This window comes from Nipponia nippon, unplaced genomic scaffold, assembly GCF_047370975.1.
Source record: "Nipponia nippon isolate SJK-2023a ecotype South Korea unplaced genomic scaffold, ASM4737097v1 scaffold_4, whole genome shotgun sequence".
In the NCBI taxonomy this organism is placed as follows: Eukaryota; Metazoa; Chordata; class Aves; order Pelecaniformes; family Threskiornithidae; genus Nipponia; species Nipponia nippon.
Genome location: NW_028262358.1, coordinates 44,000,954 through 44,028,078, shown reverse-complemented (window position 1 = coordinate 44,028,078; position 27,125 = coordinate 44,000,954). Strand labels below are relative to the sequence as shown.

Genomic DNA, 27,125 nt, shown 5'->3' with positions numbered 1-27,125 from the left:
GTTGGAAATGTCTCCTTATGGTTGTGTACATATGCATGTGTGTGTATATACATGTACGTATGTAGGCATGTGTATGCACCATTTGAATACACATGCTCAGCCCCTTTACCCTGCAAGAGCAGGGATATCCCAGAGGCATAACAGGCTGTTTTACTTTTGGCAGTCTTCATATAGTGTCCTGCAGATCAGGAGCTCTCCTGTAAAATACAAACTGTTGAAAAAGAAAGGAAAATGAAGCCACAGATTCTGTGCTCTCTAGCTCTAGGGTACATGTGGGGTCGTGCCCTTGACTGGGGTAGAAAAATCCCCTTGCATAATGTGTGTCTTTTCCTGTGGGTCCCAGTGGGAAAGCACAGTCTCCAGGATCAGGCCCCGGTTTGTTTCCTGAGGGAGCCAACACCTGCCTTCTCGCAGCAGGAAGGCTGCTTATTCTCAAGCATCTGTCTGCAAGCGCTGCCTGGTGCTGCTCTGAAAATCCCTCCCCCCCCCCCCGACAAACAGAGCTGGAGCCCCGGGAGGGGGGACGAGGCACCCCCAGCACTCGCCTGCCCGCAAGCACGGCGGTGTCTGCAGCACAGGTTGCCCCGGCTGGCTTGTCATCGGCCCCCCACTGCCACCCTGGGCTGTCCTCACCCCAGGCAGAGACCCGGCTGTGCGGGGGGATCGGGCTGTGGGACAAGCTCTCACCTCTATTTGCACCACTTTCCATCCCACTCATGTTCAGTGTAAAACAAATTCCCTTCGACAGCCCTCTTCATTCTCCATACATCTACAAATTTTAAAAAATCCTTAGCTTGTAGTAAATGCTCCTTCCTCCACAGCCATACGCAGATACTCTCCTCACTTCCAAAATGCAAAACTCCCCTTGAGCAAGGCTTTTCAACTCTCCTGGGCTGGAATCCCACGATGGCTGATGCCCTGTACGAGAGACACTGTGCTTAACCTTCCTACCTCTATTTTAAAATCCAAATTTGATCACCCATAATTCCATTTGAAATCAGTGGGTGGTGACAGTCTTCAGCCCACTGGAAAAGTCAGTGCGTTAGGTACCTGAATATGAATTTATGTTTCTAATTTGGTATGATCCTCCTAGGATTTCACTGCGAAGGTGGAGAAATCCAGTAATTCCTTGCAGCTTGCTCATTTGTGCTGTCTATGGGTTATTTGTCAAATTCTTTTTATATTATCTTCATGAGAAATTTAATTAATCTCATCAACACCAAGTCACTTGTCTCTGTTGGTTTACTTTCTAGGATGATTTATGTATACATTAAATGTGATTGCAAGCCGTTTCCTAACACATGTAAACCTTAATTTTCAAGGATCGCTGGGGATGCTCTAGGTTTTAATAGCAGCCTCACATAAAACACAATTACCCCATTCTGGCAGTGAACATGAGTAAACATGGATACGGGGAGTTAGTAAAATAATAATTTATTTGTTATTTCACAAATTATAACTAGGGAAAACTCTCTTTTAAGAATGCATTGACCATGTAGCCTAAACTTAGTATATTCATCCTTGTTGTTATATGTGCTATTGATCCTGAAGAGAAAAGGTTAAATATATTTTTCTTGAACGATCATAGCAATAAAACAAAATTCACATCGAAACCAAAGAGCAAGGATTATTAGGTAGATTTTTTTTCCCACTATGTATCTTCAAGGTGTTATTCTGTGTTTTCCTGTTGGGCAGCTGACATTGTTTGCTCCTTTCTCCCATATAATCTTGAAGCTGCCTGCTCAGCCTCTCTCACATGCTGGGAATATTTTGGTTTATGGCTCAGCCCACCTACCAACTATTTCAGCTGCTGAGATGCAGTCAGCTAATTAACGCATCCATCTTTTTACACATTCTTCAGATTCCATGAGCAATAAGGAGACTTAAATCTGCTTTGTCTTATTCTTTCTCCCAGGCTCTGCACTGGCTTAACTCAAGCCCATACACATTTTCCTTGTTGAACTGTTCATTCATGTATTTTTGTTCTCTGTTTATTGACTTCTAATTCCCTTCCTCTCCTAGCATGCATGCTAGATTAAATCTCCATTATCTAAGCCTGTGTCTCCTTTGCCTAGCTCGCACAGCCATGTGAGTATTATTATTGCTTAATATTGGTATGAAATTAGCATCCAGCAAATCCTGATCCGCACCAGCAGCTTGCGCTAGGTGCTTTTCCAACAGGGAAACAAACACAGTGCCTGTGCCGCAGAGCCTGCAGTCAAGGTTGAGGCACATATCTGCTAAAATCTGCAATTTTTCATTTAACTGGTGATTGCTGACTTCTGCAGCTGCTGTTCGGGGCCCTGTGGAGGAGGGCTGTGGTCCCACAGTACCTGCCGAGGGAAAGTCGGGCAGAAGCCTGAGGACATCGGGGGGAGGCTTTTCTCACCCCTTCATGGACCTCACCATGAACCTAAGAAACACAGCGTGTGATGCAGTAGCACAACCTGGCAGATGAACAGGAAGGGAAATAATTACAAATGTCTTTATAGATGAGGATAAACCCAGGATTTTCAAAAGGCCTCTTTCCTCTTCTGCCTGAGATCTACTTTCTGCCAACATAATGCTGCAATCTCACTCCATTCATGTCAGAACATAATGTAAGATGTCCAAATCCTATTAATGGCAGTGAAAGAGGAAGCCCTATGTGACAAGCAGGCAAATGACAAGTCTTACTGTGAAGCTCCCCAAGAAAGCTTGCAGCACTGAGCCCAGCATGGCTGAACTGGCTTACCCAAAAGACGTTTATGAAATCCAAGGTCAAAAGAAATCTTAGAGTCTCAGAAAGATGTAAACCTGCTTTTCCAGATGACACCAACAAGTTATCTGGTTTAATTAATCTATGTCTGAACTTCTACTGAGATAAGTGCTTACAGAATACGTAGGCTGTGATAGATCCCCAGCAGTAATTCTGTTAGATTTTCAACACCCCCTGCTATGCATGTGTAAGGATTCACAGGCACGCCGAAACAGGCCAACTAACTATGCTCCTCTCCTCTGCTTTTAACCACTCTCAGAACAGCCCTGTGCCTCCTCCTCGCATGCTTTCTGCTATAAACCCAACCGTTTTCATTTCCCAGGCAATCCATTGTACGTGGCTGCAATTGGACTGACCATAACTGCAACCAAAGGGTATCCGATCCAAATCATGTAGCACATTCTGATATTGGCCTCTGGAGCCACAGATCTGGGAGAGGGCCAGAAAAGCCATTTTTACAATTATAGTTTAAGTCACGGGCTTTATAAATCCGTTATTAAAAAAAAAAAAGACAGAGCAGGCATGCCCGCAAGGCAGGCATTAATCATGGCTAGATAAAGTCCACTTCTCTCCTAGGTGGCAAGCTGCAAGGTTTCAGCAGGAGCTCACTCCTGCTGCAAGGACACCCCGCACTTTTTGCTCTAACAGTGCTTTTGCCCTGTAATAGCAAGGAGCAGATTTTTCACTGTTGTCTGTGCAGCTGCTCTGGAAGCAGAGTGTGATCCTGGAAGTAAGGATCACAAGGTCATTTTCCAAAATGAAGGAAGGAATAAGCATGTCACAGGAGTAGAAGGTGGAAGACAAATGAACCCGGTAATTTCGTGTCTGGCAAATATTTGGCTCACCTCCCTGCAGCTCGGCTTTCAGAACCAGCAAGCAGGAGGGTGGCTCATTGCACAGCCCTTACCGTCTCGCTCAGAAAATCACAGTCCCACACTCCCTGTAACTCCTTCTACCCATTAAATCCAGGAAGACGCCATAAACTGCAGCTGGATGTCACAGAGCTATTTCATTTTAGCCAAAAGTGAATGCTGTAAAAATGGATGTGCTGCACACTTAGCTGATCAAAGGCACTTGATTCCTATAGTCAATTTAGTCAAGGAACAGAAATGACTTTTGCGACCCTAAATCAGGTTATAATAGGCGAGGGTCTTCCCTGATATTCTTATGTTTTATTTTAGAAACCCTCTGTCATAAAAGGATGTTCATCTGTGCTACAGTCAATCACATGGTATCTGAGCATCTAAATGTAAGAAAACTCTTTAACAGGCTCTATTCCAGACACTTTATTAAAGCCATTGCCAGAGGCACATCAAAATGTAATAAACACAGAAGCAGATAATGGTCAGAACATTCCTAGCATGAAATGTATGATCTATTCCGATTAAGGGAAATCCAGGTTAAAAGCTGTCATTTTCATTTGGCAGTTTCAAATGTCACAGTCACATTTCTGAGACGAATCCAGATACCATGTTCCTCAGTTACCTGAAGTTTACTGTCAGCAGTCAGTCTCTGCCACTTAAATGTCAAAGTGCTCTTCTCGCAAGTCTTCCAGGTGCTCTTGCTAGACCGTGTATCTCCACTCTGGATAATCCTGACACTTCCTCTGTCTGCTACACTAATTCCCAGAAGGTAGCCGTACTGTTTCCTCTCCAGAGATGTAGTCCTAGTGAATCCCAGCGCCATCACGGCACCCAGTATGGATGGTTCCTTGTCACAGAAAGACGTCCCCAACTTGTCAGGGCCAGCCAGCAGACCGGGCACATGCAGCACACCCCCCAAGACTGGCAAAGTCCCAGCTGAGCTGAGCAGGTGATCAGGAGCTTATCACAGTGGTTCGTATCGTTCTGTCAGTGACAACAGAGCTGTACTTTGGCTCTGCACTTACACCTAAGCGGTTCAGAGCACTTTAATTAATGAAAAGGTAATTTATTCTCACTGCTCCTGCACTGCAGGGAGCTACGCTTGTCTTACAGGCTGAGTGAGGGTACATGGCTAATGCAGCCAAGGTGGGTGAAGTGGAAGAGCAGGAAGAGAAAGACAAGAAAGCGGCAGGGTGTCCCAGGGGAAGGATTTCTTCATGTGTGCCCTGTCCTAGTGCCTCCACTGTTGGCAGCTGCTGGAGACAGGACAGGGCTTGGCTGGACTCAGGCTTACCGTGTGGGAAGGTTCATCCGGGTCCATCCCTTCGCAGGCACCTCTGAGTGAATGCCTCATTGACACAGACCGGGCAGAGGGGAAGGCTTACGTTGTATTATTATTTCAATAATTTTGATGCTGAAGACATGAGTACGGCATTTGGACTGGCAGATGGGTTTTCCAATTCATTAATTCAGGAGTTCTGCATCTTGTTCCAAAAAGTTCCTGTGTTATTACTGTTGCAGATAAGGGCTCCTTTCTGGTTTCCCGTCTTTCACAAAGTAAATTGGTACCTTCAGTGATGAATGGGTTGAAATCCTCATTTGTGGATACACAGCCAAGATCAGGATGGCGTGTTAGATGCTAGCAAGGCACCAGCTCGCTCCTCATCGGGGCAGTTTTCAAAGTGCTTTTCTGAACAGAACTGTTTTCTTTGCACTGAGGATCACACAAAGCAGAGCCAAAAGAAACCGTTTGGTAGGCAATAAAAATATAAAAGAAAAAGAACAAATACATTAAAAATGTCACTAGGAAGAAGAGCAGTGTGTGCTGTAACAGCCTGATCCAAACCACACTGACGTTCCCCCCCCACACGCACAGTAATGACAAGACCTTACTCCTTCGTATTTTCATACTTCTGTGGCACCAGGAGAGCCAGAAGCTTTTGATGCTCCACCATCTCTTATCATGTACGAGTAAAACTTTAAAAATATGAAATATTTTGTATAAATAATTTAACATTTTTTAAACACACAGATCAGCACTCTGAAGCACAGTATCTGTGGAAGGCTTCAGATTCAAAGTAGATTTCTTCCTGGCCTCTGAAGAACAGCTACGTATCCCATCCAAACACATAAATAATAATGGCTAGCGTCCCATTCAGAGGGACGCACACAGCTTCCAGCCATCTGTAGTCGCAAGAGCCATTTTGGTCCACCATCTCAACTTTGAGCCCGGTTTTTAAATTTGACAAATCTGAAACTTCCTTAAGTTCTGCTTCCTTCAAATTCCTGAGTATCCCTCACCACTGTTCTCATTTCTGGTCTTGCCAGGGACTTCAAATAGATCTCATTTTCTTATAACCTCTAAGTAGCATAATCATCTCAGTGCCATCATCTCTTTGTTTACTTGTAGAATGATTCAGTTTCTATCTATCATCTGCTCGCTCTCTCCCCCCTTATATTTCTTCTCTGTTCTTTTTGATATCATGCTTGCTTTACTTCATTCTGAATGAAGCAATGGAGGGATAATAACCCCATTAGGTATTTATGTTCTTATTTTGTCTCTAATGAGGAGGATGGCTGAAAACTCCAGAGTAGGACATTGACAGCAGCTGGAGGAAAAGTCAACACCAAATGTGGCTGCTCTAATAGCCCACAGTGGGGTCACAAGGGTGACCCACATATGTGCCACTCCACACTTCAAGTAGGAACTGGGGAGGCAAATAAAGCTACACCATTCTGGAATTCAGATGAGCATAAGACTTAATAGCCTTGGAAGCTGACACCAGTTTTAAAGACCTGATCTGTCCAGTACAACAATATGCATAACAGGGTCACTGCAGCTCTTTGAATCTGGGGTATTTGTTCGCTGTTTGTCCTGCTTCTGGACTGCAAGTTCACATCAGCATCAGCAAGCAAGGCTCTGCTGGAGTTTGTCATTCCTGCCACAGCTGGGGTGCATCTGCATCTGTTGCTGTCTAATGGACTGCTTTGTAGCCACATCCCAGAGAAGATGCGTACGGGCATGTGGCTGCTAACGGCAGGTCTCTGGAGACACCTTTTTACACCCTCTGGATACCCAGCCCATAGGCAGCCCTTTCTCCCATGCAAATGACACAGCTGTCAAGGAGAGAAGGGGCTATAACTCCTTTGGAAACGGAGGCTGCTGGTTTCAGCAGAGGAGGAGAGGCAAGGGTTACCGTCTTCCAGAAGTCTGAAACGTCAAGAGCTTTCCAGCTGGAGTGTCTGGGAAGTTGCAAGCAGCTGATGGAAGGAGCTGGAAATTTTCTGAGCTGCAAGAGCAGAGACAAAGCATGTTCCTAGAGCTGCTCCGTGATAACTCAGCTTCTTTTCTGGAGGAAGGACCCAGCATGAAACTCAGTTGTCCTCCTCACTTCTTTGGAGGGTATAAAGGAGGAAAGCTCATGGCCTGCAGAATGGCGGAGCATAAAACTGAGATTCAGCTTCTGAACCATCTAAGAGCGATTGGCCCATCAATCCGTAGGCATAAAAAGAGCTTGAAAGGAGAACTATGAGGAGGTAGACCCCTCAGAGTGCAAGAAGACCGAAAGACAAATATGGCTTGGATCCATCCCCTGGACCTGCCTCTGGTGCTCAGAAAGAAAATTAAGTTGATGCTCTGTACTCTATGTCTTGAGAAGTGTCTTCAGAGAAAGTTTTACATTTACATAGGATCCTCATGTAATACTGCCCATAATTTTACAGACTCCTTTGTAACTCTGAAAAGTAAGGAGGAGAAAATTCCTTAGAGACAAGGCTCCTGAACTGGCATGTGCATGATCTCTCTAGCAGAGTCAGGTTTATGGTTTCTTTTAATATTACCTGCTGTGGGTCTTATTTATGAAGATAACTATAAATTATATTGTAAGGCTATGGAAGGAAAACTCCCCAACCTCAAGATATAGTTCTTTCTTGGCTATGAAGTTTGGGTCAGCCTTTTATGCAGCCACATTGAAGAGCTGTTAAGGGATAATATAAAGGCTCATTAATAGACTGGGGAGGCAATTATTTTCTTTTTCCAGGAGGTATTTTGAAATTTTAAAAGAAATCTTGTTCCAAATGGATGAAAGGCGAAATCCACAGATGGGAAATTAAAATAAAACCACTTTTCAACTAAAATACATTCTTGCCTATTCTTTTTTAATATTTTCTGCTGATTTTGATCACTTCCATTATTTTTCACTATAGATTTAGTGAATATTCATTTTGAATTAAAAGGCAGATTTCATTTAAAATGTTCAAATGAAACAACTTCAAAACCTCTTCCAGTATTTTTTGTAAAAGTTTTTTTTTAACGTGTACCCTTCTTCAGAAGCTTCTGTTTCAGTCAATGAGCATTTTGTTTCACTACAAATTGAATGAAAATAAAAATTGACAACTCTGACCAGCATAAGTAGAACATGTCCTCAAAGATCCAAACCACACGAGTTCCCACAGCTCTTCTCTGGAGCTGTATCTACCTAACTTTTCATGAGCACAGTCTCTTGGAGTTTCAGCTGCTATAGCTCCATTTCTGTGCTATCCAGTCCTTCTTTAAAAACACAGTGTGTGTCAGTATTTCTTACTTTGCCTGTTTACTGTTCAAACAAGAAAGCGCTCTTATGGGGAGCCCAAAATCACATAGTTCTCTTGGACAACCTGTGATTGATTTCCAAGCCATTCTCAGTTATTGTATGCCACCTGAGAGACCTAAATGTTCCAGTAATGCAGAGAGAAGCCATTCAATTTGTGTTACATTCACTCTGTTTTTACCATTTATACTAAGGTCTTGCACAAAATTAATGCGGCTGGCAACAGCAACGTATCATAAAACATGTTTTGTGAAGGACTAGCCTATTGGGAGAAAGGTCAAAACAAGTAAAGCTGTTTGGAAATATGAATCTCAGAAGTGCTGTACATCGTATTTTATAACACCACCCTTTTGGCACCAAACTCATCAGCTGTATGCCTTCAATTCACGTGACGTAAGCCTGCCAAGTTTCTCAGTCTCTCACAGGCTGCTTTTTGAAGATTGCTACACTCTGAAGGGTGCTGGTAAATCATCCTCTGGGATGAGGGTAGGTGCTGTCACAGAGTCTTGAGACCTCCTCACTCCCCATCCATGGGTTGTTCAGGACTCGCTCCCCTCCCTGCTGCGCTGCTGTGTGCGGGATTGGGGTGACATTGCTGAAGGACAGAGAGTAAGGGAGTATGGGGCAGAGAGTGCTCTGGTTTTGTGTTAAATGGACATCAGCAGTGCAATTAAAAAGGCAAACAAACTTCAAACAGAAAAGATTCACCTGTTCTTGACACAAGGTACTCTAAAAATGACCACAAATACAAGTATTTAGAAAAGATTATTTCCTTTCTGTATCCCAGTTTACTTAATGCATCTAGGGGCAATTTGTGCATCGTAAATGTCAGCTTCTCTGTTATGTCAGTGAGCTCTCAGCTTTCTTTTTTGTATAACTTACTTTCTTTTCATTGACTAGCTGCCAAGTTGATGGTGTCTCTTTTGGTATCTCCGACTCACGTGCCTTCCTGTTCCCAGCTGTCCCTGTATCCTGTCATGGTGCTGAACAATTAGTACTTAGGTTGTGAAGTTGATTTATTTCCCTCGTTTTTCTGTATTACAGCGTGATGCTGCTATGAAGTGAGGATTTACAGAGCCAATAGTTTATGCCCACAGCCTAAGGCTGGCATTGCCAGCGAGAAGGGCCATGGGCTGGCAGGGCTATGCCCAGCCGAAACTGTATCTCCACACAGAGTCTTTCTGACAATCCACAGGGATAAAGGTCCAAAGTAAATGTGCATGTGAGTGTGTGTAGATATGTGTATCCTAGATGCATATTCCAACTTATATATATATATATATATATCTGTGTGTGTGTGTGTGTGTGTGTGTGTTTCAGTAATAGCTATCTCAGGGTGTTTGCATAGCCAGTGTTATCACTGAGACATTTCTCTCCTCCTTGTATTGCCTCTTGTCTTGTTCCTTCCTTCTCCCAAGACACAACAGCACTGTTGCCCCTCCTGTCAGCACTGTGCTTCTAAATCAGCAGAGCCAAAAACCCCCATTTCCAGAAGCCAAGAGGGCAGCTATTAGGAAAGCATTTTATTCTTGCATGCTTTTTTGTCTGCCTATAGCAACTACTACAAAAATCCAATTCACAGGAGGCCAGCTGGCCAGCTTCTCCTGAAAGTTTCATTTTGACTATTCCAAAAAGTAGTAAGTGGTTCAGGTCACAGCTGAAGAGTACAAGCCGGATATAAATCACATCAGGCCAGGCTTAAGATATCCGCAAGCGATCGCTGCACAGTTTCAGGCTCTGCAGGTCTTTCACACCCAGAACATCCACTGACGTCAATGGAAATTTTGGATGATGACGGAGAGCAGTGACGATGTTGACTCCGGCAGTGAAAGCCTTGAGCGCCTAATGTTTAGGTTTTCTCTGCCTTAGTTTGTATATGCTGTCCCTCACCACACGCCGAATGCCGCACAAATGCTTGCCTTCAGCTACCTCAGCACAGCCCTGGGAAATAGCAGCGAGCCTGCAGCCTCACGCCCCGCTGCCGAGCCGCGGGGGAACAGGCTGGCTGGGTGACTTGGCCACGCTCACACTGGGAATTTGTGACAGAGCATCACCATGACCTCAAATTCAGGCTCCCAGCACCCTTTCCAGAGCTTTCCCTGGGAGACTTTTCATCTTTTCAGTAACTGAAGTGTTATAACATTGCTTGAGCTGCCTCTTCAAACTGCTGGGACTGGCAGGGAGTTGCCTAATCCACTTAGATAACGTGAAAAACAATGTGGATTTGTGGTTTGGGTTTTTTTTTTTCCAAAAAATTTCTATTAACTCACCTTTTAAAGGCCAACATTAGCAAACATGTTCATGTGACAGCCTGGGCCATGCAGGAGACCAGTTAGGTATGACTTTGGTGCCAGTGCATCTCCCGGGACACCCTGAACGCAGCCCCTGCTCCTCAGCGCAGCACCCAGCCACGCTGGGTGAGGAAAGGGGCCCCAAAGCTGCTCCTCTGACAGCTGGGGTGCCCTTCCCAAAAGCTGGGGTGCGGGCCCCTGGCCAGCCCCAGGGCGCAGGGGAGGCCGGGGTGGTGCTGCCCCTGGCCCAGAGCAGAGCTGCATTGTGCTGCTCCCTGCCTAGGGGAAAGCTGTGCCTGCAGAGGCAAGAGGCCGGCAGTGCCACTGGCACCTGGCAGCAGCTGTGGAGCTGAGCCCTGCAGCGTTTTTTAATTTCAGCTGCACATGATAAAAGTGAGGAGCAAGAGCCTCCAGGGGAGCAGTGTCTTGAGTGGCCCGGGGGCCGCTTCTGCCTGACTGGTGCAGTGGGAGATCCTCAGGAAGGTCTGAATTCTTTAGCACTCAGTTGCTGCGAGGGGTCGGTGTCCTGTTTTTGAAGACGGCCGTCATTAGGTGCATGCTATAAGCTGGAACGATCCTGCTGGGTCAGGCTTTAAGGGCACCGGCTCACCACCCATCCCGCTGGGCTGAAAATACTTGCAAGCGGCAGCAACACCCTGGCTGCACCAGCGTGCTCCTTGAATTGGGCCTTCCCTGTTCTCATCGCTCCTTGATGAACCCAGGAGGAGGAAGAGGAGATGCAGTGCAGTCTTCAACCAGCAATGGTCATCTTCAAAATGGGTGGCCAGCCACAATCATGCTAATTAGATTTAAAGAATCAATGTGATACTTGCTTTGGGCAGGAAGGCAGTTTTAAGGGCAAAGTTACAGAGCCCTGTTAGGAATTCCCCATTTCATTGCTGGGCTTTTTTGAACTCTTGAGTAAATACTCTCTGGCAACTTGCTGCTGCTCATTTGGTCAGTTTGCTCCATAACTCCATAAGGACCGTCGTTAGCTCTGATACAGCGCACCAGCTGCTCTTCACACCCTGCCTTGGCCTGCCTGCACGTGGCTTTACATGGCGCTGTCAGAGCTGACGGTCCTTTCTCTTTACTCCACTTGGGCTTGACATCAGGTCCCAACGTGACCTCCCTCCCACACACCCCACCGTGCAAACGGGCCAGTTCCCTCTCGCTCACCCTCCAGCCCTGCCCCAAACACAGCAGGAACCGGCCCTCTGCGTGCACCGTGGGCACGCCGGTAATCCCCAGGCACCTGTGAAGCTTTCATTCCCCTCGCTGCCCCTTCCAGCTTCAGCCACTGCTGCTGCAGAGGGGAAGTGTCTGGTCTGACTGCCTCCTGGCCACTGCTCTGGTGGGCTCTGACTAAGATTTAAGGCCGATCCTGTGTGCTACACCAGACCAAATCAAGGGTTGCATCTCCTCGTGGGCTCAGTAACCAGCTGCTTCATGAAGCAGTCTTTGAGCGTAACTAAAAAGCTCACCTCTGTGTCCAAGGGTGATGTCTGCCTCGTCTGTGGGTGTTTGGAGCTTGCATATAGCAACAGTATTACATTTTATTTGTATAATGCTGATTACGTAGAAGAGTATAAAGCAATGCAGGCTCTGGGTACCTCTAAGGTGTGAAGGTAGAAAATGTTGGATAATGCACCATGCTATAACTTCAGCTGTCTGATTACTGAGTGCATGTTGGAACATTAAAAGGTGCTTCTTGCCAGCAATACTTGCTGCATTTTCCAAAATGGCACATCCCCTCTGGCCTGATGGAAGACCCTCAGATGCCAGCCCACCCCACGCAGCAAGCTGAAGGGGGACTTAGGAGGGACCATCTGGTCTCTGTGATAACACACCCCAGAGTGAGCTCAGCTCCCTCTGTGCTCGTGGACAGATGCGACTCCGGGAAATCTGTTGCAATGGCTGCTCGTGCTGCACAGCCGGTGCTCTTCCGCTCAAGTATCAGCCGTGCAGTAGCGTGGTAGGACAACTTTACCTTCTCCTTAAAGCTTTCCCTCGTGTCCCGTCAGGGGTGGCTGGTGGTCCTGTTCCCACAACAAACAGCCTAGATGCAAAATTCTGTGGTATGTTTGGGTGCAAAAATTAAATGAAATATTCATCCTAATGCGATCCACTTCCTGCAGTCTTTGCTGCAGCCATGTATGTAAAAGCTGTAGAGCGTATCCTAGGACTGCTGCTCTTCACTGGAAATGGATGGAAGCAAACTGAACAGGTTTAGTGCCCGGGGCGCAGCAAATTGTGGGATGGAGGACCATCCCACAGGGGAAGCTGCAGACTTTTCCCTGTGCTTCTGCAGCCCGAGACTCCCACCCTGGTGTTTTGCTAAGGCAGTTTACAGTATGTGAATTTTCCCTGTGGTTTGGTCTTGTTCTTTTGAACTTCTTTTTTTAAATGTTAGTTTAAACAGTCTCTCATTAAGGCTTCTGAGTGCGTGGTAAGGCTTGTCTTGGAAATGTGTATTCAGGTGGTTTGTAAGATTTGTATTATTTGCTTCTTTTGGAGCCATTCTGGTGTATTATGTAAATCCATAGCGAAGCATTTCCTGGGACCATTTATTGTGCAAATGCCTAGTTTGGCACGTGTACAGTGCTGAGCAAAACCAATTGCTTCTGTCTCTCTAGTACAGGGAAGAAAGATCAGCTTGGAGATTATTTTGTTTCATTTAAGAGAAGATAATTTTCTCATTTCATTGCCTGTCAGAATGAGTTTTCTGCAAATGAGCTAGAAACTCCTGGAACAGATAGAAGTTTAAAGGCAGAACATCAGCCCCAAATCACATATAGAAACAAGTAATGGTCAACATCAGACACAGACATTTAAAAGTGGCTGGATGCTGGATTGACTTCTATGGGCATTTCTTGCATTTAATAACATGCTTACAGAAAAAATATGCACAGGACCATGGACATTAACAAACCATCAGGCTATTTTAGATAACGTCCATTTCTGAGAAACTGCTTAACCCCTTGAACAGTTATTTTTCAGTTCATATAATTAGGTAGGTTTGGTGACAAGCCCCAGATCTACCTGTTGGTTTAAGCTTCAGTTCAGGCCTTTTTCTGTGTACTGACTGTGCACGAATTCACCCCCAGAGCTGAGGAAAGCAGGCGAGGGGCACCTGACACCAGGAAATTCTCCATCCTTTCTTAGTTTCAAGGTTTGGCATTGCCTGGCCAGGTCATTGCTTCTCTCCCCACTGCAAGCTCAGGAAGGAGCTGTGGGTTGTGGTTTGCCTCTGTTCCCTCCCGCAGGAAGGAGGTCTGCAAGGAGCTCTTGGGGGGCACCCGCAGTGGGAAGGGGGTGTGATTTGCAGGCTTTCCCCCACCCCAAGCCTCCAAACTCCCTCCCCAGGGTTGCTGCCAGCCACATCTGGAAGGTCAGCAGAGGCACTGAGCTCCTTGCAGGCACCATCAGCTGCAGCTCACAGGTTTCAGCAGGGGTGGGACGAGCTGTTGAGGGTCATGGCAGGACCTGCCACCCTGCAGTCCCTCTGAAGGAAGCCCCCAGTTACTTGAAGCTGGAAGTGAGCAGCACTGTCCCACCTCCCACCTCTCTCCTCCACAGTCTGATGTCCCTGGATCCTGTGTTACATCAGACAGCAGAGCCCTGAGACACATCACCATCACTTGAGTTTAAATGGAGCTGGAAATAGATGTTTTGAAATATACATTGTAGTGGAGCATCATGTTGTGCCACTGAACTGTGCTAGAGAAAGGGAATGTAAAAGCCATTTCCACTTGTGGGGGAAAGCCCCACCAGCAGCATTGCCCCCTTGCAGGTGGTCTGATGCCAGCAACCATGGGGCCATATCCAGCCCTAAGCCTCGGGTGCAAGCAGCACCCACACCCCACGGTAGCTCCCCTCTGCCACCTTCCCACAGCTGGGCTTGGAGCTAGAGCACAGCCATGCAACCCACTCTGCTTTTCATCTGGGGACCCTCCTCCAGCTTGGGCCCCAGGAACATGGAATCATAGAATCATAGAATTGTTTAGGTTGGACAAGACCTTCAAGATCATCAGGTCCAACCATTAACCTAGCACTACCAAGTCCGCCACTAAACCATGTCCCTAAGTGCCACATCTACCCATCTTTTAAATACCTCCAGGGATGGAGACTCAACCACTTCTCTTGGCAGTCTGTTCCAATGCTTCATAACCCTTTTGGTGAAGAAATTTTTCCTTATATCCAACCTAACCCACCCCCACCCCCCCCGGCTCAACTTGAGGCCATTTCCTCTTGTGACTTGGGAGAAGAGACCGACCCCCACCTCGCTACAACCTCCTTTCAGGTAGTTGTAGAGAGCAATAAGGTCTCCCCTCAGCCTCCTCTTCTCCAGGCTAAACAACCCCAGTTCCCTCAGCCGCTCCTCATAAGACTTGTGCTCTAGACCCTTCACCAGCTTTGTTGCCCTTCTTTGGACATGCTCCAGCACCTCGATGTCCTTCTTGTAGTGAGGGGCCCAAAACTGAACACAGTATTCAAGGTGCAGCCTCACCAGTGCCAAGTACAGGGGGATGATCACTTCCCTGGTCCTGGTGGCCACACTATTCCTGATACAAGCCAGGATGCTATTGGCCTTCTTGGCCATCTGTGCACACTGCTGGGTCCTATCCAGCTGCTGTCGACCAACACCCCCAGGTCCTTTTCCACCAGGCAGCTCTCCAGCCACTCCTCCCCAAGCCTGTAGCGTTGCCTGGAGTTGTTGTGACTCAAGTGCAGGACCTGGCACTGAGCCTTGTTGAACCTCAAACAGTTGGCCTCAGCCCATCGATCCAGCCTGTCCAGATCGCTCTGTAGAGCCTTCCTACCCTCCAGCAGATCAACACTCCTGGCCAACTTGGTGTCGTCTGCAAACTTACTGAGGGTGCATTCGATCCCCTCGTCCAGATCATTGGTAAAGATATTAAACAGAACTGGCCCCAGTACTGAGCCCTGGGGAACACCACTTCTGACCGGCCACCAACTGGATTTAACCCCGTTCACCACAACTCTTTGGGCCCGGCCATCCAGCCAGTTTTTTACCCAGTGAAGAGTGCACCCATCAAAGCCATGAGCAGCCAGTTTCTCCAGGAGAATGCTGTGGGAAACGGTGTCAAAGGCTTTGCTAAAATCTAGGCAGACAACATCCACAGCCTTCCCCTCATTCACTAAGCGGGTCACCTTGTCACAGAAGGAGATCAGGTTAGTCAAGCAGGACCTGCCCTTCATAAACCCATGCTCACTGGGCCTGATCCCCTGGTTGTCCCGTACGTGCCGCATGATGGCACTCAGGATGATCTGCTCCCTGACACCGAGGTCAGGCTGACAGGCCTGTAGTTCCCCGGATCCTTCTTCCAGCCCTTCTTGTAGATGGAAATCACATTTGCTAACCTCCAGTCAACTGGGACCTCCCCGGTTAGCCAGAACTGCTGATAGATGATGGAGAGTGGCTTAGTGAGCACTTTCGCCAGCTTCCTCAGTACCCTGGGTTGGATCCCATCCAGCCCCATAGACCTGTGTGTGTCTAAGTGGTGTAGCAGGTCAGTAACCATTTCCCCTTGGACTACGGGGGCTTCATTCTGCTCCCCATCCCTGTCTTCCAGCTCAGGGGGCTGGGTACCCTGAGGACAACTGGTCTGACTATTAAAGACTGAGGCAAAGAAGGCATTCAGTACCTCAGCCTTTTCTTCATCCTTTGTCACTATGTTTCCCCCCGTATCCAATAAAGGATGGAGATTCTCCTTAGCCCTCCTTTTGTTGCTAATGTATTTATAGAAACATTTTTTATTGTCTTTTACGGCAGTAGCCAGATTAAGTGCTAGTTGGGCTTGGGCCCTTCGAATTTTCTCCCTGCATAACCTCACAACATCTTTGTAGTCCTCCTGGGTTGTCTGCCCCTTCTTCCAAAGGTCATAAACTCTCCTTATTGTGGCTGCCGTGAGCAGATGTCCTTGGCGTGGACCTCAGCTCATTGCTGGGCTGGGAGCAGCACATCGGCATGGCACAGCACAGCACACCACGGTCCATGAGTGACCTGCTGCTTGAATTTCCTGCCGTGTATGATTTGTAGACATGCTCTCAAATTGACCTGACCCTGAAGACAGGAGCAATCAATTAAAGAAACTTTTTCCTGTGAAATCAACTGCAGAAATGGTGCTTTTATGACAGCCTGAGCTTGCTACCTTGTCCTTTCTAAGGACAGGATGCTCCAAACTTGAGATTTTCTGACATTAGCCAAGCATTTCTTCAGCTCTTCTCAGGCACAGATCTGGTAAAGGAAAAATGCCTCATTGTGATGAATCACTCACTAAACAGCTTAATGGTGCCCCATCACCGTGGGCAGTACTAGTTAAACAGCCACTTGAAACATGCCAGGCATTTTCCAGGAAAAAAAGGGATACCCCTTGCCTCCAAGTCCAGAAACCAGTGTCATCACCGGGGCTGATGTTACTCGCTGGGCTGTAGGGCTGCCCTCTCCCATTAGGTATAATGAGAGGCTGAAAGGCCAGACTAGGCAGGCCTAGTTCAGTCCCCAGCATGGACAGATGGGACTGGATAAGTACAGGGCATCTCTGACGAGTGACACTGCCGCTCCCCTGGCCCTGTGCTCTGGCTAATGGCCATGGGCTGTGGCATGCCTCAGCGGGCAGTGCAGGCAGTGGGGCAGGCGAGGGGCACCAGCACACCCAGGGCAGGTCTCGGACCCCTGTCCTGCAGAAGCCAAGGAGGAGCTTGTGGCCTCCCAACACTGGGAAGCGGCTTTCCTGAGCCGCTCTGGATGCACGGGAGGAAAGCTGGAGGCAGGGGTGTACGGGTTTTGTTGTAGGAGCCTCAGACCAGCAGGGCAATAAAAGCCACCGCAGGAATCCGGGGCACCTCTCTGCAAATTGCTGAGGCTAGCAGATTTATTTGCAGCTTTTTATGATCTGGGGCACGCCACAGGAGCCTCCGTGCAACTGTTCTGCTGGCATGTGAACCTGCGGTGACTCAGGAAAAAAGGCACTCGGGGGCTGTCTTGCTAAGTAACAGAAGTTGGCTATAAAATAAACATGCGGGAAAAGCAAATCCCCAGTTCTCTGAAGGTGCAGCCTACAGGCATCCCTCATCCTGCCTCTTTCAAAGCACCCAGGGACTTCACCTCTCTGTGCCTCAGCTTGCACATCTGTAAAATGGAGTTCACGAGCCTGCCCTTCACTCGCACTGCTTCGAAATCTGCCCACCTGAGAGGCTGGTATTATCACGACTGCCACTCACATCAGGACTGGCGCAAGGAGTGAGGAAGTGGAGCTAGAGGCATGATCCTGTTTTCTGGGAAACACAGCAAGTACGTTCCTGGAGAGCATTTTTGAAGAATATTTTGGCTTAATTTGTATCTCTTGTATGCACAACAGTCTTCTACCTGCCTCCACTTGTGAGCATAATTCATGAGGGGTGCTGTGGCCCTAACAAGATGAATTATGAAAAAATGTCCCAGGAATTTCTTTTCATTATGAGAACTTAAACTTGGGTTTAGTTTTCTTCTCTCCTTTTAACAGCCAGGGCACCTCGTCTGTCGTCTTTGCTTTTCCTTGCTCCATCTGGCTTGTGAGTCCCCCCAGAAGATATGGCATGACATTTTAGTCCATGTCTCTTTTTTTGTATGTTGAGCAGAAAATGTACGACTGTTAACAGCGCATCTGCAGATTATTTATCCATGCAGGCCTAATCAGTGCAGGGATTAGCAAAACATGTTTTGCCTGCCAATCTCTAATCAAGAGGCCAGATTCACTTGCGCAGTGGTGGCTTTGCTGTGCTCCAGGGAGGCGATGCTCACTCTGCTGAAAAACAGGAGCAATTCAGCCAAATTCAATTTGCAGGTATGGACCTTGCAAGGTCAAAGTAAGAAGCACAGTCTACAAAGAAAAAATATCACCTACTAGGAGGAACAGCAGATCCAAACCTGCTTCAGAGGAGAAGGCTCTAGTATGAACACTGCGACAATGAGAAAATTGTAGCAAAAGTTAACAGAAAGGAGAAACAATCAACTTGTGCAAATTATTCCCTTAGGATGCGTATTCCTTCCAGGTATTTTCTACTTTGCTGCATCTTTCCCAAAGATGTAATGGCAGCTGCAATGGCTTATTAACCTTTCTGGCATAGGTTTCTTCTGCAGTATCAAGAGACCAAACCCCCAGCTTGGGGGAACATACTGTGTGTGCTTTTTCTGGTTCTTGTGTACCTTTCCTCTACATAGGTGGGGTTTTTTTGCAAAATGGGAGCAAAATGCATTCTTTCCAGTCTTGACAGAGTTTTATACATTCATTTGCATGAGGTTCAAAGCAGTGGAGAAACATCCCGACTACCTAGCAATGGTTAAAGACAAAACAGGCAGTGGAAGGTGAATAGTGTTAAACATATAATTGTGAGCTCAGTGGGGAAAAAATGGAGCTTTACTGTCATATTTTATTTGCAAGTTTTATTTGAGTGCAACACCTGCTTTCAATATGATTAACTCTTACTTAGCATGCAATTTTGGCACTACCTACTTCTGATTTACTTCACTGAGGATGCTCGGTTCCAGTGACGGAGGTATTTTGCTAGTCTTGTTGTGCTGGAGCCATGCCTAATGGGGCAGAGCTAATTTGCCATTTGCTGGGTTAATGAAGATACACACTAAAAAGATTATGAGGAAAAACAAGAACTAGTACATGAAAGACTAAAAAAACAGCAAACAATTTAGAGAAAAATTACAAACAGTAAGATCTCTATGCCATAGGCTTTTCTGTAATATCTTTCCTCCCAGTGCAGTTCCTGTAGTGCCGTAGCAGCTATGTGCCATTCCCGAGTGACATTACACATTTCCATCAGGCCACACGAGGTTGTCAGGGCACCCTGTGACAAGCAGTGGGGGACCAGAATCCCCATTTGGGAGAGGGGACCGCTGGTACATCCAGCTCGGCCAGTGCTGGTCAGGACTTGCTAACCCCCGCTCGGGGGCTGTTACTGCAGGGGGCTTGTGCCACGGCAGCAGCAAGGTGGGGTGAGTCGTGCCATGTGGTACCCACTGCTTTATTTTATACCTACAAGCAGGTTTCCGTCTGTCCCCACCACTGTCTTCCCGTGCAGAGGATGCCCTGAAAGCCAGGCAGATGCTTCTGCTCCTGGCTGGGCTTTATGGGCTTAATGCCAATCATCCTGGTTTGCATCCTGAGGAAGAGGGGAGCAACCGGGCCAAGCGTGTGCCCCTCCTTCTCACCTGCACCATCCCGTTACCCCAACACACAGCAAAGATGCCTGCTGCAGCAGCCCCCTCAGCAACACCCTGCAGCAAGCACGTGCACTGTGTGACATCTCTCTGGAAACGCTTCCCAACGGGCACACGTAACCAGGCTGCAATTCTCTCAGTTCATATGTAGACCTCCTCCTAGCAGTGTAATCCTGCCTTTTATTTCAGTCATGAGCCTTCAGATTGTCTGTGAACATGGATATGACACTTCTGAGTGTGAGCAAGCTTTTCTTTATTGCTGCTGTGGCGATTAAGCCAGTATGTTTCCCTTCCAGTATCCTTCCTTTGACATTTCCATTCCAGTCTTACACAGGCCTCTGCTGTTGCCTTGGCTAATGCCTTGCATTTGTTTTTTAAATCAACTGCTGTGATTACAATGGAGCTCTAGCTCATGACGGCAGAATCAAGGAAAATAATGCAGGAGGCTAGTTTATCTCAAAAATATGGTATTATGCCCTGCAACACCAAAGCTCCTTGCTGTCTGCTGCCACCTGCTTTGGAAACAGCCCAGCAGTTGTAGGAATTTATTCCTCATGCTGGAGGATTGCACAGAGTTGAGGAGAGACTGTCTCAGCAGGGTGGCCCTGCAGGATGTCTGCAGGGTGGCTTCCCTGCCCAGGAGGAGCCATGCTCAGCGTGGCCCAGGGATGCACAGGGCCAGGGCACACCTGAGCTTTCCATCAGCATTTCCCTATGGCCTCTCTGGCTGTTGTCCACACTGAAAGTCCCACTGCTCCCTGGGCAAAGCAAGGTGAGCCCAGCAAACAAAACTGTATCAGCAAGCAAGCAGCAAGGCAGCTTTTGGGTTGAGGTGGTAGGTGAGACCGGCAGGCACAGGATTTCTGGTAATGTGGGCAGTAATAGGTTTATCAGTCTTTTATGACAATTTCTCTTTTAACACAGGGGGTGGGATTTCTCCAGCCAGATGTGCGCTGGAGGTGCCCGTGTCTGTGCTCCTTGCCCTGGGGTCCCTTTTAGAGCTGAAGGAGAAAAACAGAAGTAGCTCCTTCCTGGACTCCATGCCTCCTGAGGTGGGCAGCAAAGGCAGCTCAGAGACGTGCATCTCCAGCAACTCTGAACAGAGCCTGGCGTCCCGGCTCAAACACAAGAAGTTGCTTGTACATACCTAAAGGTCAGCGGGCAGAAGCTCCCCACTACCGCTCTGTGTCCCTGGGACTTCACGCTCTGCCAGGTTATTAGAACCACACGCACGCACATTCGTCTCACAGGGAACTACCAGAGCATCTTCAGGGCCTCCTCCACCTGGATGTCTTGGAGGTACATGGAAAATACAAGTAAATAAAGTTGCTTGCTGTTAACTGTGCCTTTATCTAAGATAGGCCAAGGTCTCTCACTCAATAGGTGTACGGCCCAGGAGATCTTTGAAAACTTTGCAATGACTCTAAGGGATGATGGGCAGCAGTGCACGCTCTGTGTGAGCGGGGAGAGGGAGCCCACAAAGGACCATGACCGACAGGGGCTGGTTGTGCGCACACCATGATGGCCCTGCTCGGCTCCGCTTGCCAGAAAACCCACTCCAGCATCACGGTGCCTGGGGCACAGGGCTTGCCATCAGCAGTTGTAGGCATTTGTAGTGATGCTGCGCCTAGCAAATGCTGTATGTCCATACCAGCCGCTTGCAAACACCGCATACTGCTAAAAATCACTGCTTCCCTCAAATGCTGCGTACTGCTAAAAACCACTGCTTCCCTCAAAGACTATGTACTGTTTAAAACCACTGCTTCCCTCGGGCACAGCCCCTCCTCGCAGCTGGGCTGCCTGCAGGCTGCCCACGCATGCTGCATGCCGGCCGCATCGGGCTGCCCAGCACACAGGGCAAGGCTGAGCACCAGCAGCACAGAGGAGCACCTGTTTACAGGATCCCTGCTTGCTTTCTTTGCAAAGCACACCTCTGGCACCTCTGCCCACCTTAGCAAACAGCAGGGATTTAGTCCCAGAGACGAACCGAACAAAGAGAAGAGTCTGCAGCCTCCAGGCATCTCGTAACGTTCCCTCTTCACCCTAGATGAGCTAGAGCTAGCTGTGCAGCAGGACCGGCTCACCGAAGTCTGGATAAACTGAGGCAGAAAGTGTATTTTATCCTGGAAATGAGATAGCTTGGCTGCTGTCCCCAGCAGTCAAAGCCAGAGAAGGCTGGTGGTCTCCCTGCCGGAGCGGGGCACTTCCCCAGCAGCTCTTCCACCACCACTGCACACTTGTCCCAGGAGGAGGTGCCCAACGCTGTCTCCCCACTGGCCCAGAGGCAGCTGGCTTGCCCTGGTGCGAGTAGAGTACTCCCTCCGTGTCCTGCCCTGGGTGGGTAGACGTGCAAGAGTCTGTCCTGTAAAACTTGAAGGAACTGACCCTAGCTCCCTGTGTCCCGTGGCTTTGGGAGACTTGGGGTCAGGCCTCACAGGAGGGTCCACAGTGCCGAGTTGGTCTCCAAAGGATGCTGAATGCTTACAGACTGCCCTCTGGGTAGGGTGGGTTTTGTCTTTTTTAAAAAGTAACACTTCCATTAGCAGATGAGATTGTTAAAATATTCATAGGCAGACTCTCCTGGCGCAGTCAGGAATGCCAGGAGCGCCACAGGGCACAAGCTCTGTTTTTGCCGAAGAGTATCCATAAAACATCAGGATACTCATTGGGTACAATGTAACCTTGTGGGCAAAACTGAAATTACTGGACAGCAGGAGCAACTGTGTCCAAAATGCTCTGTCAAAATATTTAAAGTTGAAGGTTGGTTTTTCCAGAGTGATTTCGTCCCCTGGCTGTTTTGGGATTGCAGTGTAGGTTATATCACAGTCCTGGCTTGCTTCCCGTAACTATTCACCTACCGTTACTCACTGACAACGCTCTTCATCAAACGCTTCCTGGTACGGCTTCACAAGCTGTGTTACGGCACCAAGGAAAAATCACTTTCCCTGCTAAGCAGTAGCAAACCTGGGGAGACAATTAATTATGAGGGGGTTATTGTATGGTATATAGTCATCCTGGTGCACGAAACTTACCACACTTCCCCTAATGCTCCTCAGACTTCACTTGGTGAAACCAGCCAAAAAAGCTAAAAGGAAGCTTTATTGTATAGGCCAGTGAGAGGAGACTCCCAAAGGGGGGAAATACAGCTCAGGGTCCTGATCCATGCTAGGGCAAGGCTGTCCTTTGGGACACCGGCAGGTGGGAAGTCAGGCTGCGGTTGCTGGTGCAAAGGGGTAGCTCTTTTACTGATACAGAGAGGCAGTTAACAGGTTTGGCAGGGAACAGGTTGCTGCCAGCAGGTAACTTCATAGAGGACAAAGGACACCGATGTCCTTTGTGGCAGCTGTGACACCGAGTGACATGATACAGAACCAGTCGCTCAGATGAAAGTGCCCATTTACAGCAGTCAAAGCCCAGGGTCATCACACCTGGAGACAGGCAAGTTGTGCACAAGAGATGGGCCAGTTCTGCACAGCCATGACTTTGTATGAGAGACTGGCAGGTGACAAAGCCCAACAAACACAAAAAATGCATTTCCTCTACCCTGCAGCCTCATACCTGCTGCAGCGGAGGCAGGTGGAGACAGCTGCCAGCCGTCTCCTCCTGCCCCTGCTGCTGCCAGCAGGGATTGAGCCAGGTCCCACCCCTTGGGTGGAAAAACCCCAAACTGGGCTCCTGTGAGGCTCCTTACAAGCCCTGCGTAGCGGCTCACTGATGGGCAGTAGGGTCCCATGGCTGCAGCAGGAGCGGGGAGCAAGGGGCTTTGGGGCCAGCCCTGGCTCTCAGCATCCTGGTGCCCACAGGGGTGAAAGGCGGAGGATGACCCCATGCTGTTTCAAGATGTCCACTGTGAAGGCGCTCAGGGCAAGGGTGAAATTTTGCCTCATGCCTTCACCTCTCCCCTCACTCTTTTGTTGCTGCCCCTCCCGTGTTTGCAGCCCCCATGTGTCTGTACGGCTGTTGCAACAGATGCTGAAACTTGTTTTTCTTCTCCTCTTTAAGGTGTGTGCCCCTCTTTCCCCAAAGGAAAAGAAGAGGAGCAAGAAAGAAAAGAAACCCGTATATTTGATGCAGGCTGTGACTGGCTTGTGTAATAATGCTGTTTTTCTCTCCTTGTTTTAGGGAGTGCTGCCGATTTTTTGGAGACAATGGCTTGACTTTGAAGGTGTTTTTTACCAAGGCAGCACCCTTTGGTGTTCTTTGGACACTCACAAACTACCTTTACTTACATGCAATAAAGAAAATAAACACTACGGATGTCTCCGTGTTGTTCTGCTGCAACAAAGCTTTTGTGTTCTTGCTTTCATGGATCGTTCTGAGGGACAGGTTCATGGGAGTGAGGGTAAGTGACTCCTTATCTCTGTCTCCCTTCTTCCCCCTTGCCCTTCTGCCTTTCCTTTTGCCCTTCCCTCCCGCTGGCCGAGTCGAGCAGCACCCCACGCAGTTGGCCGAGCGGGTGCAGAAATCCTTGCGGAGCGGGGACGCATCCTTCCCTGCAGCATGCCCAGGCACCCATGAGCTCCTGGAGCCCCCGCCTCCCCCAGCCTGGTGCCTTTGCACATTTTCCTTCAGAAAAGAGGTGACTTGCTCCAGAGTGGGGCACAAAGGATAGCTGCTATCTCCATGTTGCTGTGCATGCTCATCAGCCTTTGCTGGCCCCTTCCGAGTGACTCCTCCCAGGCTGTGGCACCAGAACTAGTTGTTTCTAACTGCACATTCCTGCAAGCCCCAGCTGCACACAATACGTGGTCCCAGCCTGTGAATTTAATGGGGCTCCCACCTTTGTATGTGCGACAGCAGGATTGCAGGGTGGCACAGGTCATCCTTTGCACCCATGTCAGTCAGCAGCAGCTGCGGAGAGGAGAGGAGAGCTGGGCTGCCCTTGCCCGCCTGCGGCCGAAGCATGTGCGTGCGCGTTGCTGGTGTAACGCCAGCACACAGGCTCTTGCATCTGGCCAGCAGCTGTGGACAGAGGGCCAGGCAGCACGGCAGGCAGCGGGGCAGCGGGCCTGGTCTCCCAGAGCTGCTCTCCTGGTGGCACCCCAAATGTTTGCTTACACCCTGAGTCTTACACCCCACGTGAACGCCTGCTCCGCAGCAGCAACAGAGCCGCGTGCGGGGGGGCTGGTATCGGAAAACCCCACAGCTCCCTGCTGACCCTGCTGCCTTTCTGGCAGCCCTCAGCACCCGGTGTCCTCTGGCAGCAGAGCCGGGTGGGTGGGTAACCCACCGCCCCAGGGCCAAGGGGGTCCTGCCAGGGCCACGAGTAACTGCAAGGAAAAGGCACCAGTGGGTCCCTCCTGCCTTGCTGCACCAGACGGCACTTATTAACAGCAATAATGGTAATAATACCTATTTTCTGCCCACCATTTGAGGAGCTCTCTGCTCACGCACCTGGGCAATGCTTGCAGTACTCAGAAGAGGTTGTTAGTCCTCGCTGCATGGAGCAACTGAGAGTTAACTTTTCGGGAAGCATTCCTCTCCACCAGGAGAGCTTAGCAGGAGACCTTGGCCAGCCTTGCGGTGGTGGCAGCCAAGAGGCTGCTTTGGGGATCGTTGCAAAATGTACCTGCCAAAAGCCTGGCCCTGGCCAGCTGGTGTCTGTGCTTGCCCACCCACCTGCCCAGGTAGCCGTACCCTGAAAACAAATTAACTGGGTTTTTTTAGTACAGAAACAAGGTATCCTGCAATGATCCTGGAGGCAGGGGAGCATTGCTGTTATCCTAGCTGGCCATGCTGGGCATTTTCATGAAAGTAAAATAAAAAAAAGCATATTTTTGTGGCCTTCAGCCATCTTGTGGTGCTGTCAGCTGTGGTGCTGGTGGGACGGCAGCAGAGGAGGTGTGTAGAGGGCTGACCGCTGCTCTCCCATGCTTGCAGCCTGCTCCTTGGTCTGCACGTGCTGTCTCTCACCGCTGGATACAGTTGTGGTCAGGGGGGAAAGAGGCCGACCTGTGCGTGGGGATACCCACAGGGGCATGCACACGCTGGAGCGAAGACGCTTCTTGTGCTCTCCCAGGTGCACGGCCGTGCGTGAAGAGGCGGGGTAGGGGCTCTCCAGCAGCCTCCCAGCCAGGCTAGGGCTTGTGCCATGGCAGGTGACATGCGCTGGGGGAACGAATCCTGCTCTGGATCCCCCCCTTCCCAAAGCGGCAGAAGGAGTGGAGGGAGCAGGGAAGCAGACCTGAGTGGTGGTCTCAGCCACATCCAGCTGTCCTTCATTTCTTGGGAAAGCAGCAATGAATCAGAGACCCAGAGCAGGGGCCAGGGCAGTGGGGGCCATGGGATGCTCCTGCCACGCGTCCCAGCCCCTCACCCTGGCACCTGGCACTGGTGAGGGGTAGCGGGTGGCAGGAGGGGGGGCTTCCTGGCAAGCCAGCTCCATGGCCATCTCCCACCCCGGTGACGGGCCAGCAAGGGGCCTGGGCACAGAAGGAAGGGGCTTGCAGGAGGACTGAGCTATTTGCTCTTGGGCAGACGTGGCATCCTGACCGGTGACAAAAGGAGACACTTGTCCCTAGAGACTGGCAGGGCATGAGGCAGCATGGCGCTGGCATGGGACTGGCAGCCAGGAGGAGGGACAGCTGCTGGGGCTTCTCCAGGAATGACCTAGGGACTGCGAGCCAGCACACAGTCCAACCCCAAAGCTCGCAATCCATCAGGGCCATGCTGTGTCAGAGCTGCTGACCCTTTTAGAAGCACCCTTTGAGAGGGTATTTGGCAGACGAGGCTGCAGGGAGGACAGTGCCTTGTCCTGCGGTGAGCGGGAGCTCTCCCACGGCCCCGCTCCACCCCCCCGGCAGCACAGCAGGATGGATAGTGCCGCAGCAAAGCTCTGACCACACATTTGGGTGTCCCTGCTCACACCCGCTGGAGGAGAGGCCAGGTGAGAAAGGCAGCAGCTCAGTGGGGTTCAAGCACGTACCAGTATCCTACTCAGCCTTCAGAAGTGCAACTACTAGCTCTACAAGCACTTAAATCACAATTTGGCTGGAATTTAAATGTAAGAGCAAGCTACAAAATCCTATCCTTGCTGCTCAGGCACTTGTAAGTGCCTACATCTCCTGTAATGAAGCTGCACTTCTCCTTCTTTCCCTTCACTGTGCCCAGAGTAATGGTCCAACTGGGCTGCAAGCTGTTGTATTGCTTTCAGAGAAGACACACATTTAAGGAAGCCGTGAGTGCCTAAAGCGTTGCCACTGCAAGCCCTGTGGTGCTGTGGCATTTGCAAGTAGCCACAGGCCGGTAGCCGTGGCATGGTGCAGTGCAAGCAGCCTGTCGCTGCCGCTAACGATGTGCTTGATAGACAGGCTGAAAGGCTTCCAGAGAAAGCGTATGTGACACACCTGACATGTCAACAGGCAAGGCCAAGACTCACCTGATACT

General features: G+C 49.2%; 1 protein-coding gene across 3 annotated transcripts in view; it reads left to right on the top strand.

The window, feature by feature from the left end:
• The window catches only part of SLC35F3 (solute carrier family 35 member F3), a 193,817-nt gene that overhangs the window by 156,248 nt on the left and 10,444 nt on the right, over positions 1-27,125 (top strand). For all 3 annotated transcript variants that reach the window (XM_087774062.1, XM_087774064.1, XM_087774063.1), the window contains one exon: positions 23,862-24,081. In XM_087774062.1, coding sequence (XP_087630188.1) covers positions 23,862-24,081 — 220 coding nt within the window. The remainder of the gene's footprint in view (positions 1-23,861; positions 24,082-27,125) is intronic.